This window comes from Cygnus olor, chromosome 4 (assembly GCF_009769625.2).
Source record: "Cygnus olor isolate bCygOlo1 chromosome 4, bCygOlo1.pri.v2, whole genome shotgun sequence".
Classification (NCBI taxonomy): Eukaryota; Metazoa; Chordata; class Aves; order Anseriformes; family Anatidae; genus Cygnus; species Cygnus olor.
The window spans coordinates 28,566,232-28,583,420 of NC_049172.1; the positions used below are offsets into that span (position 1 = coordinate 28,566,232).

Genomic DNA, 17,189 nt, shown 5'->3' on the forward strand with positions numbered 1-17,189 from the left:
GCTTCAATAGCCATTGGGCACCCAGGTATCTTTAAAGACTGTGTTTCTGAGTTTAGGTACCACAAATTCCTTCTAAGCTAATTTCTTCTGGATAAACAAATAATGAAGAGCTGAATTGCACCAAAGAGCATTCAAGCTAATGAAAACCGTGCCTTTGGTTATTTTCTCTGGACTTTAATTCCATTAGAAGTTTTTCTCCTCATTACATATTTCATGGTTAGAAAACTAGAAGAGGTCATTAGATTATTTAGTTGGAGCTTCTGTATAATGTACATACTTAATGTCAAGCTGTTATTTATGCATTTAGCTTATAACTTCTGTACCACAAAAGCACAAATAGAAAATATAATTCATGTACTGTTTTTTTAATAAAACTATTTCTACTGAAGAATACTTCTATTCATTTCAGATTCGCAATGTCACTTTATTTGAAGATCCCAGTGGAGTTTTAGGCTTGTATTTTAGCTCTTAAAATAATTTGAAACAATTCTGGTAAAAGTAGAAAAAAGACTCTTGGGCACCTAGTTTAGTTGTCTAATTTCTAAACAGTGTAAATGCTAAGCCTGTAAAATAAATTATGTATAGCTTGAATTTAAATGAACAGAGAATACTAGCTTTCCTTTGGGAAATAGCTTTAATTTAAAAAGAAAATGTTTTTTGTGTTAACTCTCAGCTGGGAATGCATTTGTTAGAGAAATAACTATTCAGTGTTTTGAACATTTCGTTTTACTTAAGCTGTAGGTTCAAGAAGAAAACAGCATGCAGCAAGTTTCTACATAAGAACTAAGCCACTGACTGACATGTCTAGCTTGGCCGGATTAGTAAAGAAAAGGCTGCAAATGGAGTCCTTGTAAAATGTCTGTCTCAAATACAGGGTGTCCAAGATAGAAGTTGTGGGTATTTTCTTCTCCCCCTGCTCCCATGGAGGTAGAAGATGCTGAAGAGCATATGGGCACCACTGCAGACACTGAAAACCTGGCTTTTGTGTACCAGGTTTCCAGAGATTCATTTTTTTTTGCTGGCTTTTTTTCTCTCTCGCTACACGTCTGGCGAAGCAGCTTTGTTCTGCTTTCCCGTGATTGTAGATTTGTTTTCTCATGGCTCTAGGCTATGCTGTGAAGGAACACCAGCTGTTCTTGATCCACAGATCTTTCATTTAGACACTGAGATGGCCCTCTCCTCCTGCTCGTAGACGTGGCAGCCTGTGTGTGCTGTAGCCAGTCTTTCGCTGGGCTGCCCTAAGTGCCAGCTGCACCTGTGGGGTGCAGAACATGATCCTCCTTCCCTCGCCAGGCTGCTAGGAAGACTGGCTCACCACAGGGCCCTTTTTCTACCCCAGGAGCGATGTGGCTGCAATTTTCTGTGTAAAGGGAAGAGCTGTTCCTCAGACCAGACGTGTTCCGACACTTCTGCATGCACGTATCTGAGGGTGCCTTTCCTAAGTGCTCAGTTTCTAAGCTGAACGTTTTGTTTGCGTGACACACAGATCTGTGCTGTTGTTATTACTTCTCTGTTTTGAAGTAACATTTTACAAGCGTCAGCTTTTTTTTCCCTTCCTTTACATGCCAGTCTGTCTTTGGACATTCATGAAGGCTTGGGTGTTTTGTTATGTTTTTTTGTGAGGTGTTGATGGAAGGAAGTTACTCTTCGTTTAAGTGAACCCTCCTTAACTTAAGTTTTTTGGTTACTTCTGCTTACTGCTGAGCTTTCTCTGCCCTCACAGAGATACTTGCAGATAAAGCTGGCCTGGGTTTCAATGAACAAATGTTTCCCTGATGTGATCAGGAGTCTGGAATGGAAGAAGATCACTAAGACATTTGGACATAAGTCACAGAAGAAAGCCATCTGATTGTGGTCTTAGGACACTGATTATTTTATGCAAAACTGCAATGTGAAAAGCTTTGTATCCCACTACATGGTAATGACAGTTCTGGAACCAGCATCTGTCTTAGGGTCTGCTTACAGCTGTAGTTTTTGTTTTCCCAGATAAGGCAGATATCTACTTCAAAGGGGCAATGAAGAATGAGAAAGGACCATGTCTTTTTGATACCTGCCTCCGAGAAAGTGTGTGCATGTGTGTATGTGTGCTGTATGCATTGCTCCAGAGTACTCAAAAGTGTTCTCTAGTCCTTTTAACTGTGTAACTGCCAAGAGGTATCTTAGAACCTTTTTGTACTTTCCATGCTGGATATTTTCAGTTTGTCATTAGATTCTGCTGACTTTGATTATTTTCTTGTCATTACTTACAGACCAAGAACTACTTAGCCCTAACTGTAAGACGACAGATATTTGTCTTAGAGGTTTTGCCATGCATAAAAGGGAAAACAGTATTATTTGTATTAATTCACCTTCAGCCCACATAGAAAGTTCAAAGGGAAATAGCTAAATGAAGACAAATTACTGAGTGGCAGAAGGGAACAAGGAGTATGTTCCTGGGCCTTAATCTGAAAGGTTGTGTACCTTGTGTTTCACAAATGTCAAGTCTGAAAATAAAAAAGCAGTGTCTGGAAAGTTCCCTCACGAGCTGTTGCTGTCCTTCCTGTCAGGATCTGTCACTGTGAGGGAGATGATGAAAGTCCCCTCATCACACCGTGTCGCTGCACAGGGACCCTACGCTTTGTTCATCAGGCCTGCCTGCACCAGTGGATTAAGAGCTCAGACACACGCTGTTGTGAACTCTGCAAGTACGACTTTATAATGGAGACCAAGCTCAAACCTCTTCGGAAGGTATGGTGCTTTTGAATTTAATTACACCTAAATGTCAAATGGCTGGAATGGCTGCACAAAGTACTAGCACATTTAAAGAAACATCTACCTGTCCAAAATGGCTTTGTACTTGCTGTTATTAAATCAGCCCCAGAAATCTTTTTTCTATATTTAGGTTAGTTAATTTACAGGAGGAGAGTGTTTTGAATAGAATCCCTTTTGGTGTGCATGCAGTGTAAATGCACAAAAAATAGTTTTTTTGCGTTTAGAATTTTTATCTTCTGCCTTTTGTTATTGGCTGATCTGCCTATTTTTAAGCCAGAAGGAAATCTTGCTCCTCACATTTTGTTCCTGAATAACACAGGCCAGCTCACCCAGTAACTCTTAGTTGAGCCCATAACTTTTAGTTGAGAAGGATGCTTATGCTACTGTGGAAATGGCAATTATGAAATAACACAGACAGTCATTTTAGCTGCATCTGTTCTAACTGTTACACTTGTGGGCAAATTAATCACTTGCACATTAAGATTAGTTAATGGAATCTAAACTACAGGGCGACCTTGCATCCTGAAAGTCAAATGTATGTTATCTGCACTCATCATCTGTTTTCCAGGATAAATCAATTTAATGGTACAAGGGTTGTCAGTATAGAGAAAGTAAAGAGTTTATTAAGCATATGTGGGTTTTGTTTTGTTTGGAGCGAATAATTTCTCCTCTAGATTTTCTCTAAAAATGCTCTCATCCACTTTGGATTTTGTTGCATCGTTGAAGTTTGAGTCAATCTAGAACATGGTGAGTTTTGATTTAAAATAAATTTCAATGCAAGATGCTTTGAAAAACATGTAGACACTACTAGCTTACAGCTAGTACGTGCATATATAATGGTGTTTTGATGGCAAAAGACATTTTGGTTTTGTCAGCCTTCCACTGGTAGCAGTTCTGAAAAGAAGAGCAAATAGAATTCCTGTTCATTTCTCATCCGGAGAAATTATCTAGTAAGTCTCTGATGATAAACAACAGTTGGAGAAAGTTGGTTCTGATTTGACGAGCAAAGCCTGCGATAAGAAAGGACAGTTCTCAAGTGCCTGGTAGATCTTGCCAGGTAGACTAGCAATTGAAACAGATGTAAATAAAAACCTGATAACTAAAAACTTAATTATATTGTCTCAATTTTTAGTAATAACAGATAAACTTTAGATAATGTGACAGGAAGAAGGTAATTGTATAAAATCCCCTGCCTGTAGCATCTTTTCTTTCCATTTTTCTGTTTCAACAGAATTTGCTTTAACCTTTCACCTAACAAATACACTTGCTACTTTCCCTAAGAGAACATGCAGATATTTTAAGCAAAAGCCTTTTCCTGATTGTGTTAGATAATAGTGTGTCTTTAAAAATCTGGAAATACAATTTATAGCATCCAAGGTGAAAAGGAGTGAATAATGTGCATAACTGTTGATATCAGAAGTAGCCACTTTAACTTTTTTTTTTCTTGGAAAGAATTTAGTGGAATACTGATGGATTTAGAGTGGTTATGTCATTCCTGCAAGTCTGTCATTTTTTAATTGAATGATTAACAACGTATTCTTTTCTTTAGCCGTTTCTTATCATTGCTTCTCAGGTATGTTTTTGATTTCCAGCACAGCAAAGATGAGCCTCTTCTTTCAAAGAGGATGTATTTGTTTCTGCTCAAGACAGCACTGTAGCTTATCTCACTGATAGTAAAAATCTGGCCACGTCCTCCCTCTTCAATGCACTGCCAAAAAATATTTTTTAATACAGTATGGAACCAGCATGTAATTACAGATCATGTCTTATGATTTGCACCCATTTCAGAAACCAAGAATAGGAAACTTTTTTCAAAGTTTTCAAAGTTAAAATTGTTTATGTTATTTACATTTATGGCTTTCAAACGTGACACTTTTCTTATGTTATATTAAACTGAATGTATCATCCTCAGTAAGTGTATACACTATCATCACCGTCTTTCTCAGATTTATGAAACACTATCCAGTTTATGAGGAGCTCTTTTATAACCAAGCATTTTGAGAGCTGTAGCAAAGACAAGGTAAGGGAGGAAAGAGATCATTAAGAGACTTGCCAAGTAAGCACAGTTCCCTGGTAACTTTCCAACAAAACATCTTCTATAAAAATCATTTAAAATGCTTTTGACAGAAGCCTTGCATTTTTGCAAAAAAATGCAAAGATCCAATGAAGCACCATCGAGTTCCTTGCTGGTTCTTTATGCAAGAAGAGGAGCCTGGGAGCCCAGAACCTCAGCTGTGGGGCATTTCCAAGGAGTTCTGATTTTCTGAAGACTGGTTACCGGAGACCAGAGTGGAGTGAGACAGGCAGGTCATAAACCTGAAGCTCTCCACAATCCTGTCTTCTTGTTACAGGATCTGAAAATGACTCTTGAGACTTTCTTGAGAGTGTTAGGTTGTGCTAAGGCTTGGTTGTATACTAGACCCTGAGAGCCTTGAGTCACCAGCACAAGTCCAGCTTGGTAGCAGTAATTTAAAAATCCACAAATCTCAAAAGGATAGAAAATGAGGAATTCTCTGGTCTTAATGGCAGAGACATTACGGGCAGTGCCAGCTATTATCTCCTGTCAACTTTACCATATGCTGAGTGGAAACAGCAAAAAAAGTAAAAAATAAATAAAAAAGACCAAAAAAAGAAAAAAGGGACTTATTTTTGGGGAATTTTGTTTCCTTGATAAGAGACTACAGATTTATATCCAACAGGAGACTACCTATCCAATTCCAAAAGAATACCATTTTATTAAAAATAAAAAAATAAAAAAATTGTGTGTGTAGGGAAGGATTTAATTTTAATTTCCGCTAAAGTGAAAGTTTCTCACCAGCTCCAGAAGAAGCATTTTCAATGGCCATCAGACCTGGGTTTGAAGTGGCATTCTACAAGTGAAAGGGTCACATCTCCCAGCCAGTTTTGATTTTTAAATCTTACCTTACTTATGATGTGAGATTATGGAGTTTGGTTCGTGATTATATGTTGCTTCATTATGATGAAATTCATCATAATATCTTTGTAACACTTCAACTGCTGGTCTGCTGAAGGGAAAGATTACATACCACAGAATTTAATTACAGATAACTATAATTTTGTTTGTGAAGTATCACAAAAGCAGGATTTCACAATAAAACAAAACTATCTTGATTCAACTGGCGAATTACCATCTTTATGCATGCCTCAGTGTTTCATGCACCCTCATTGTTTCCTAACCATTTTTTTAATCAAAGTCTAGGGATTTATAGCATAATCATTTTTGAATATCATGTCATATGGCTGCTAGCACCCAAAAGTGACAATGTGCAGCATACTAGGTTAACATAATTCAAGATACCTCTATTAAAATCAATAGCTTTGTGCAAATATGCACCAGTAATTTAATTACAGAATCCCTGAAAGCATCAGACATCAAATAAAACTTAGGTTAATCGTTTTAGTGAGTCTTTGCATTGAAGTAATCTTTTTAAGTAATGATCAACAGGCAGTGCAAGAGTTTCGTGTATTTAAGGAGGAATAATTACTTGGCTAAATACAAATTAAGAGATTAAATATTAAGCATTGCTTAGTGTATCTGTTTTATTTCTCCTGGTCTCCATTATGACTATCCATCACTATAAATAATATGGTTTTGTTTGTAGCTTTACCTTTCAGCATTTGCAGTGTGTAGTGCAGAATTTTTTCTTTGTAAAGTAACCTTATTTATCAAGCAGGGAATTACAAAGTGACAATAAGCTTGTGTCAGTTTCTTATTGAGCTCTCTCAGGTAATAGCTTCATCCTGAGCAAATCACTTCTTCATTAAAAAGGATGTAATCCTGATAAAGTGGTACCTGCATTTCATTCTCTTGAATTTGGTATTTGAAGCATAGTAGAGACAGGAACTGCATCAAAATGCTGTGAGTATGAAATGGATTAAGGCACTAAAAATGCAGAAATACCTTCAAATGCAGATTTCTCCTGTGTCTTGCTGTACTTGTAAATCCTTTTTCAATTTGAATTTTGCTGTCCATTTAGGACTTCTGGTATCTGATGAGATGTTTTCCTTTGATGTCTTATCCTGAGAGATTATTCTTTGGTGTCAGATATGTCTCTTTCCTCTCCTGATTTTGTTTTACTTTTGAAATGATTTACAAATAGTGTTGCATTTATGTGACGCAAAAGTGATATTGCATTGTTACCGTGCAGTTACTCTTCATCATTAAGAAAGAAAAAGTCATTTTTTCTTTGTTTGTTTGTTTGTTTAGGGAAGCACTATCTAACAGTTAATAATCATTGTGTTTCTGATTGAGAGGGTATCTGAATCTACCCCTTTTAAAAAGTGTTCTTTTAGGATGGAGTGTTACGTTTCTGTTAAATTAAACAGAAGAAAAGCCAGTGTACAAATACTGATAATGAAAGAAACCTTATCTTCCTGTTTATTTTGAGAGCGTATATATGTCTTCTCAATGTTTGCTCCTCCTACATTCTGTATTGTTTGCGTACCGATAAATAGCACTTCTGAATCTACTAAAAGGTGTGTCTCTTTGGCTTTTACACCCCTGAACTCTGTAACTTCTCATGTCCCCAGCTGCTGTCATTAGGCAAGAAGGAAGGAATGCTCCTTCTCCATTTGGTACCATTTATTTTATAAATTACCAGCTTGCCAGCTCTGACTCCCATACAGGATTCAAGGGTTATGTCCCAGCTGTAGGTATGTGTTCACTATAGCAAGTGTTTTGTTTTAATGCAATAGGTTAGAGATGTTCTGTTTGCAACAAGACCATCAGGTCAGAAGGAGGAGCTGTATAACCAATTAGGATTTAGGGTTTGAGCCAACAGGCGTTTCGTGGTGCTGGGTAATGCCCAACTTTAAGGCAGAGAAATCAGTAATTCCACAGGCTCCTTAATGAAAGGTTAATCACCTATGGAAGCCACAGATAATTAGAATTCTGCTCTGAGAGCTGAGATGGAGAAAAGGGAAGACTAAAGTGAATCTTTAGGTCCCATTTCTCTCCTGACTTGATGCTTCATGCTGTATGTAGCAGGGACACATCTGCTTCTGCTCTCTCTATTCAAGTTAAAACTGTGTAGGGTGCCTTTTTTTACAAAACAGTTGTCACTGGCATTACTCTAAATGCGGTTGTTAGAGCTCTTTTCTAATGTGTGAGAGCCAGATTCAGCTCCCTTCCATGTGCTCGGTGCAATCCTATAAAAACAGTAAATCTGAAGAAATATGTCTGCCCAGAGGAACTTGTTCAGAACTGGATGCTTTGTGGATAAATCTTTATTTGATAAAATCTGGCGGTACGTGTGATAACTTCAGTGAGGGCAAAATATGTGTTGTTGATTTATTTTTGGTTAAATGCTAGCTGCACTTGGAGAATTGGTATTTACACTCCTCATTTAGGAATGTGGTGGTGACTGCTCAGTGATGTAGCCTGCAGAGACGTCTTTGTGAAATCAAAACCGATCACCATTAGAAACCGCTCCTGCCCCCAGAGCAGACTCTCAGAACCAGAAGTGACCTGCAGCCTCTGAGGAAAAAAATGAAACTTTGAGCAGTCATTACTGTATAGCTGGCTGTTTGCTTCTGATTGCCCTGTGCTGCAAAGTCTGAACCGTCTGGCTTTTACATCAGTTTTCTAATAAGGCTTATGATAAGAAGTGATAGCTAATATTGTGTAGGTCAGGTAACACTGACTTGCTGTGGGATTAGCTCTCTTTTAACCCAATTTGGTGAATACTTTGCAGTCCTTAACATAGCAGAAGATCCTACATTTCCTTTTGATTTCTGGCGTAGCTGCACAGTGTCGTCAAGGCAACCTGCTCCAGTGTTTTCTTTCTTAGAGTAAACTGTCTCAACACATTGCCAGCCTCACATCAGTCCTTGTAATATGTGAGGTCAGATACTTCACCAGTATGCACAAAGGCACAAAGCTATTACTTTGGTATTGGCTATCATGTCATCATAGTGAGGAACTCTGTGCTCAGGGGAGGATGTGTATATTAAAGCTTTTAAGGTTAAAATAATTCTATAGCATTTATATCCCATTGTGATGCCTTGAGGATGCGAGGAACTACTTTGTTCAGACAATTGTATTTGTAATGTGAAAGAAAGTAATAGAGCCTTATTGCTAATTAATCTGTATATAGGGAGCATGCTGTAGTTCGTAGAGTGAAGTTGTCTTGCATTTTGTGCTGTAAGAAGGATCATAAAGTATAGCTTTCTTATAGTTGTAGAATTTGGGCTAGCTTTGCATCTCCTTATTTCTTTCTTTTCCATTCAGCGCAGCTTTTACTCACACAGCTGTTCCCGATCCCATGAACTTCTGACTAGAGAGGCTGACCTCTGGTGCCTTGTACCTTGAAACCATCATAGTGTACCCTTAGACTTGCAAAAAGCCATCATTCTGCGAGACTTTGCTGGGACCCCCTCACATGCAGCATCTTTTTAAGAAGCAAACAAACAATCCTACACCAGAAAATGAAACAAAAACTGTTTCTTCTTCTAATTAGCTGCTGGTAACCAGATTTGCTGCTTCTGCTGCTCAGTAGCACTTACAAAAGCAAAGGAAATTCAGGAGTTCAGCTGTAGGTATTTGTTGTCCAGCTGTAGGTATTAGTGGTGTTACCAACTACTGCACACAACCACGAACATGAGCTCTGTGAGGTACAAATTCTTCTGTGCTTTCTGAAGCTGAAATTAACAGTTTTGGTCTGATTTTTTTTAGAGATGCAACTTGAATCAGAAGATTTTGTGTCCATTTTACTTAGAGGATACTATTCCATCCTGCAGTTTGCCAGCTTCTTAGTTATTTTTTAAGTAATTGGGGTCTGCTTTTCCTTTTTTAATTTCAGTCATTTCAGTGTTTCATTTTTATAGCTTGGCTTCACGAACAGTTCATAACAGAGGAGGGTCGGGTTAGCTGAGGCACTGGAAATAGTGAAGAGAATCCCTCGATACTGGCTTTGCAGCTAAAGAAAATGTAGATGGAATGGTGTTCAGACATAAAATGATGTATAGTTAGTAATATAAAACGTAAAGAACATAATCAACCCAAGGGCTGACCTAAACTATCCATTGCTATTCATGGGCTTTTGTAAAGAAACCAAACTGTTTCTACTATTTAATTTTGAAGCTAGAGATTTTACCAGCTCTAATGGGATCAGGCTGCTCTTCATGATCTGATTAATGTGTCTATTAATCTCTCACATAACTAATACATACAAATTCTACAGTGGTTATTTGCATCATATTTATTTTGCGTGAGAACTGTTGATGTGAGAAGGATCTGCTCTGAGTTTTAGTTCACAAGCTGATGCTTGCCTATTGCTGGAATGCGTGCAGAAATGAATTCTCTTGAATGTAGCAGTGGGTACTTGATCAAAATTATGATCAAATGGGATAATTGTCATAGTTTATTCCCTAAACTTATGATTTTTACTGTTAATTTAATTTTATTCCTGTGGCATTTTATTAAATTACTTGAAAGAGGAGCCTTTTCCTTCAGGAATTTAGATCTTTATTCATCTGTTCCAATTTGTATGCAACAAAATTGGGATGTATGGCATTTGGTGGAGGTCTTTCAGAATGAATAGCTTCCCTCAGGTCAGAGTGCCAGAGCACTAGGCTATAGTTTTGTGTTAATTACCGTAGCTTTTCCTCCGCACAAATTTCCTCTATTTCATTTTTATGTGATTGGATCAAAAGTGTGTATCATGTGGGAAAACTAAAAGGCAGAGAAGGTAACTGTAGCTATTCATTTGGAAATCAGTGGTATTCTTGCCAAAGTCATATTTATAGATAACTAAGCACATCAGGTTCTTTTTTTTTTTAATTCTTGGGGATATGGTAATATGGCAAATCAGGCACACAAGACATATAGGGTATATGTAGTTGCAAAAATAAGATATGTCTAGATGTGGTTAAACAAAAATATATTTAACAATACTTGGCTTTTGGTGTAAAAGGGCATTTAAACCAAGCCACATGTTTGCAGTGATTCAGACCGATGTGGTTAAAGGAAGCTCAGAAGTTGAGTTACATTTTCCTTGCAGCGTAGGTCAGTTGCTCTAACAACTTGAGGAATAAAATAATGACGTGACACGCAAAAAACCCCACCTTGTTGTTCAGGACCATTGGTACTATTAATTTAGTGGGTGGTAGAGGAGGAAAGAAAGAATTGGTAAAAGTCTATTTGATCTATATAAGTGCAGGACAGCAATTGAGATGAAAGACAGGCAAGATGTTCTTGAGATTCACCCAACACAACTAAGTGGCTGCACTTGGTTCAGTGGTTTTTGACTATGGCTACTTTCTGATTCCAGTCAGTTGTACTGCTTTCCTCACAAGACTCCTTCACATCTGAAGTCACCTTTGTACCCCTCCTTCATCTGCTTTCTGCTGTACTCCTCTCCATTCCACACATGATGCTGAAGGGCCTCAGACTGTAGAGATTTAGTGCGTGCTTCTGTAGATAGGTCACACGGTAGATTCTGCAGGTAAATGATTTTAGGTTTTTATTCTGTAAGGTACAAATTAGAACTCTAAGGAATTTCATATAGTGGAAAGAGTGTTTAAATTACTAATGTATCGAGTGTAAGAATCAAGGACATGATCTGCAACCAAAAAAGGCCAAGCACATTTAGTACAAGGCAGTAAAGCAAATTTTCATGCTTGCACTAAGAGAAGGCAAATTTAGGAAAATATTTAGGAAAATATTTTCTAGGTGGAAGGTGGAATAACTAATATTCTGTTGTAACTTCTGGAGGAGACTGTATATCATTTACAACTACAGCTAAAGAAAAAGCGTATTTGTTGACTTAGCTTTTCATGTGTCACCAGTTTTATTTCATCAGCTCTAATTTTGAAATGCATGTTTCATGATAATTCTCAGCAGGCTAGACAATTAGATACTGAGGAAATTAAGCAGTATAATGAATGCTGAAGAGAAGGTGGTTCAGGTAAAGACTCTTAACAAAGCTATGATCATATATTTTAACTATGTGCCTAAAGGAACATAATGAAGATGAGAAAATGAAAATTCTTCAGAGAATTTTCTTGTAATTGGACAAAACTGAAGGAGATGTAGAGGCATATAATAGTATGTAATGGGATGTTGCTATCCTCTTCTCTCTCTAATTTCTCTCCTTTTCCTATTTCTGCCTTGCTACCCTAGCTTTCTGTCCCCACCCATTGCCAAAATACACTCAGATGTGCAAAGAGAGCCCATGCTACTTGGTGTTCAGAAACAAAGACTCTGCCACCAGCTGTTGAGAGGTGGTTTGTGATGGCTGCTCTAGCGGAGGAAGGACCTGTGGTTGCTTTGACCCTGGCACAGTCCATCTCCAGTCCAGCAGCGTCACAGCTGTTCTTCGACTGCCCACAGAGTGCATACCACAAAATGCAGTATCCCCACCTGCTTTGGTTGGAAAATGAACACTGAGCCTATAACTGACTTTGAAACAGAATTATGATCCATGCTTTGTACCATAGTAGTTAGACTGTGCTTTTTTCTTTTTTTTTTTTTCTTTAGTTTTTTGAGGCCTGGGCTGTGATTTTAATATATGTGCTGCATAGTGACTGTGGAGGAAAAGAATCGTAGAAGAGAAGCTTATGATAGTAGCAGAGGCTGATCATGTACACCTCTACTGAACAAAGAGTTGCTTACTGTTCAAGCATTCAAAGAGGAATCTTGGAAAGTAAATACTTCGGAGAATACTTTTTGCATTCTGTATAGTGATGTAAACTAATTCCTAGCAGATGGGAGCTGGGAAGAAGCTCCCAATATAGAGAGTTTATCCTCTAATTATTTGCTGTGGGGTTTCTTGCAGATTTCTCTGAAGCACCTGGTGCTGGCCTCTGTCTGAGGCAGAACATTGTATAAGAGGGACATGAGGTCTGGCAACTCCTGTGTTTGCACAGAGTAGCACTTCTTTATTTAGTTTGCATTGGAATGATTAGGATGCAGGTACTGAAGTTCTTCTAGCTGGTAAATGACAAGTAGTCTCAATAGTACTTCCAGATTGGAAAAACAGCTACTTCATTTTAGAAATGATCCTCTCAAATTGCTTAATACTCCTATGTTGCAATTTTTAAGGGTCTGATAATTGATGACATAGACAGTTAAAGTTTCCATGAGTTTGTGAAATGCGCATACTGATTACATCACTCAAGTCCAGCTTTTAGCTGTCACTTTGAAAATAAATATAATGCTGTCTTGATTTTGATAACACCAAATTACTAGTTCTCTGCAGATGACAATCTCAAAGTGTTTATCAAAGTGACATCTTTTGTTACGTAGTTCTTTTAATAGTCTAGACATGCATATCACACACTGTTCAGGCTTAAACTTTTTTTTAGTAGGTGTTTCAAATACCAACACAGTAATTTGAATTGCATCCAAGTTTGTTTAGTGTCATGTAGGTACGGAAACAGATTTTATGTAAATATCAGGCAGAGAAAGATCTGTAGTAGTTCATCTGATGAGCTAAGCAGGGCAAGGAAAGGTTGCACATAGATATGGCTGTATGATACAACATGTGACATGATTTTTTTTTTTTTTAATTATATATTTATTTTTGTTGTCAGTGACAGGGTTCTAAATCTGGTCTTTAGAAGAGTTTCTTTTCTGGGATGTATCTTGGCAAAAGGCCATCACAAATGTGTTTCTGTTTTATTGAACCTGCTCGGTTCTTCCTCTTTGCACGTGCTCTGGGTGTGCCTGGGGAAAAGAACAAGGAGGTTTCGTGGCCCAGACCCTTCCCTTTTAGCCAGCAAACCCGGTACGTGCCCTTTGACTGCATGACAGGCACCTCTCCTCTCGGGACAGGATGCAGCGAGGCACGCTTTCTCCTTCTTTAGGAGGCAGTCCCTCGGGTACAGACTGTAGCCACGTGTTGTTTAGATGGCACAGCGTGGCCCAAAATGCTTTTCCTTAAATTGCAAGGATTTAAGTCTCATCTCTGATCAATACTTCAGGTTTGCATGAGGCTATTTCTGTCTCCTGACGTGGGGAACCCCGTTGTCTTTCATTACTGCTATTTCTTCCTCCTCCACCCACTGCACAGATCCCATTCCTGCAAACTACCGTTGCAGCTGCTTTCCTCCAGCTGGTAGGTTGATAGCAGTGAGCAGTTCGCTGTGGAGCCTGCGCCAATTAGTGCTGCAACAAGTGACCAAAAAATCCTCCGCACACCACAGACAATAAATAACTCTGAGCTACACGTTCAGACTACTGACGTATCTTCCCTGCTCAGCTCACTTCATCATCTGCTGCTCCAGCTCCTTAGGAGCTTTTTTCAAAAGCTCTGGCTAGATCCTTCAGGCCTGTTTTGAGATAAGAAAGATGCTTTTCTGTGCATTTCGAGGCTGTGTGCAGAATGCAGTTTCTACAACAGCCCCTGGTAAATAATTTTAGCCTTCGTTTTGCGTGATGATTTCAAGATAGAGGTTGGCTCAAAGTCTTTCCTTGTATATAGACAGAATTCAGAAAGTGTTGCATGACTTTAGCTCTAAGTGAGAACAGGAGGAGATCCTTCCAGCTGCTGGTGCTGTTTACATTATGTTCATTCTCATTTCTTCGCTTAAGTAATGGAGACAGAGAAAAAAGTCAGAACAGGAGAAATACTTAGTATGAGCAGTGTAATGCCCACTCCAGATTGCCCTGTCAAGCCTCCTTACGTGGCATTTTTTTTAAAACAAGGGTTCCTAAGAATACCTGGGAGCTAAAAGCACAAGCATTCACTCTGTGGCAAAGCAGCCCATTAACTTCACCTTTGATTTGGCATCTTCAGTCACGAGCCTCTGCAGGAGGCAGACCTGATGTGGTAAACGTGTGCATCTGCAAACCTGCTGTAGGTGAGGAGTTGCTTCAGGAAGTCTGTGTAGACAAAACTTTGTGTCCAACGTGAGGGGTTCCCCCTAGCAGGAGTCAACATGGGGACGCAAAAAGTAAATCTGCAGTCTGAAGGTGGGGGAAAGGAGGGCAAGTGGCAGAGCTTGCGGGGTGCAATTCTGTGGTGTGTGAACAGCACCAAGCTTTTGCTTCTGTGCCAGGGCACCCTGAAACCAGTTTGTAGAAAGCTTAATGTGCAGGACAGAGCTAAAACCATGGACCTACTTCAGTCTGTAAGAAGAAAAGCTGTGCTGGTAGCTCGAGGATACAAAGCAGCGCTTTCAGACCCTCAGACGATCCATTTTCAGAGGGTACTAAAAATATCCAGATTTATTTGTTGCATATTGATTAACCAAGCTTTTACTAGATGGCCCATGTGGGGAGGCAAATTTGGTCCTTTAAAATAAGTATCAGCTATTTTCTCAGACCATGTTACAGGAAGGGGAAGTGGTTGGCAGCATATGATTTAGATGTTCCTCGCCTATGAGCAGCCTGTTCAAATCTGCCCTCTCTCTCTCCCAGAAGACTCATGACTGCGTTTTGTAATTGCGAGGGCAGGTTATGAAATCAGAAACCGTTCCCCTTTCCGAGCAAGGCAGTCTGTAAGAAACAAAAAGAAAGCACAAGGTAGACATCTAGACCGGGCTGCGGTTTTCCAGCTGCCACTTCCAAGGCGCTAACAGACCTCCGGGCGGTGCAGCGCAGGAGCCCGGCGCTTGGTCCGCTCCGGCTCTTTGCTGGGAACTTCTGCAGCAGGTACGCGGTCATCCACCGCCCTCCAGTGGTCTGCAGAGCACGGTGCAAGCTTTCTTCCTGGGCCACGCACACGTTGCTGTGTAGAAAGGTCTCGTGGCAGTTAGATGCTAGCACACCTGTTCCGTGGAGCGTAATGTCGTTCGTGTGGTTGCTCCTGCGTTTGCAGGATATTAAACCATCTGTGCCTGTGGTGATTTCCAGCCTGCCTTTGTATAGCTGCCAACAGTAAGGACTCCGGGGGTGGTCACAACAGGATGTACCGCCGTGAAGGGATGCTTCAGAGTAGGCTGGACAAAAACTACAGTGTTTGTCTAGCAGTTTATTGACTCCCTAATTTGCAAGTCATTATAAATGTCTCCTCTGTCGCTTACAGTCTTCCATTCCTTTCACTCCTTCTAGTCTCTAGAGCACTTTAGGAGTGTTAACAGGGAAGTTTCCAAGCAAAGTTGCATCTGAACACTTACTACTGTTATTTTCTATTCTTGGTGGCATCTGATACCCTATCCATGGCATGTCACACAGTGTCATCCTGATGGATGTAGGTTTTTCCAGCTCAGGGTTGAAGCTAATAAAATGTGATGCAGCTTATTTTTATCCTACCATCATGGACTAAATGTAGAGAGCCATGAGAAGAGAGAAGAAGCTGCAAAATACAGCAGAGATGAATTTATTGGGGATTAAGGAGGCATTCCTATGCTGTGTGACATGGTAGCAGCTGCCAAATGTCCCCAGCCAGCTTTAGCATATATTGAGCCCTGGACAACACAACACAAGTAAAAGGGGCTGATGCTTTTACTGCTCAATATACTGTTGTCTCAAAGCCTTTGCTACGGACTTTCAAGTAGTTTTTACTTCACGTAATTTTGCTTTTATCCACGCAAGTCTGTGCTAACATTGACAGTTAAATGTTAGATTTAAACCTATTGCAAAAATCCTAAAAGAGTGAATTGCATTTTTCTGCTCCAGGGCAACTTAAATTGCAGGTTTAAATTGCTAGCAGATCAGTCGTCTAGAAGGGAATGACAGTAGTCACATAGTACTCTCTGTTCAGCCAAGCTAAAATATGTGATTAGGACAAGAAAATTACCTCAGCCACCATAGGGTTCACCAGGACTAGAGCACAAAGTTTAATTTAATTTCCCCTTCTGAGCTCAGACCATCGTGACTGGAGCAGAGAACTGGGACTGCAGCTAGAGCTGGGCAGAACAGCTGCACGGCTTTGTGAGACACCAAGCAGCTGTAAAAGCCTCACAAATACTCTCATCCCCCCTGCATCTGTCCCTGTGAGCAGGGATCTTCCCTGTGCTCCTTTCTCTCTCTTTTTATTTTTTTTTATTGCAGCTGGGAGTAAGGGGTGCTCCGCGTGGTGTCCCAGCTCCATGGTGTAGTGACCTCTACCATTCTCCTGCCAGCCTGCTGGTTTCTGGTGCGGTAACACGTGCGTGGATACAGTAGACATACAGCCCTGCTCTCCTGTGGGAGAAGGAAAGGGACCAGAGAGAGGAAGCAGAGGCCAGTAGGTCTTGGCTTGCTGTGTGGCTGGATCTGATTGTGGGATGTTAGCAAAAAAGCCCAGCTTTAGCCCTTTCCCACTGTCTCCATCTCGCGATACACATTTCCTGCAAATCTCAGCATAAGTTTGCGGGGCTGTGCCTTTACCTATCCTGCCTGATGGTCATTTGTTTTTGTCATTTTTTCCACCTACAACATGTTTACATTTAGATTAATGGCATATTCTTCTTTCCAAACTTTAAAATACCACATGGAAAAGACTTACTTGCCTTGGCATTCAGGTCAACTGTCTAAGGCTTTTCAGTGCACA

At 39.7% G+C, this 17,189-nt stretch overlaps 1 protein-coding gene across 9 annotated transcripts in view; it reads left to right on the plus strand.

The window, feature by feature from the left end:
* MARCHF1 (membrane associated ring-CH-type finger 1) overlaps nucleotides 1–17,189 on the plus strand; it is a 236,410-nt gene that overhangs the window by 207,509 nt on the left and 11,712 nt on the right. For all 9 annotated transcript variants that reach the window (XM_040554929.1, XM_040554927.1, XM_040554928.1 and 6 more), the window contains one exon: nucleotides 2,547–2,727. In XM_040554929.1, the coding sequence (XP_040410863.1) occupies nucleotides 2,547–2,727 (181 nt within the window). The remainder of the gene's footprint in view (nucleotides 1–2,546; nucleotides 2,728–17,189) is intronic.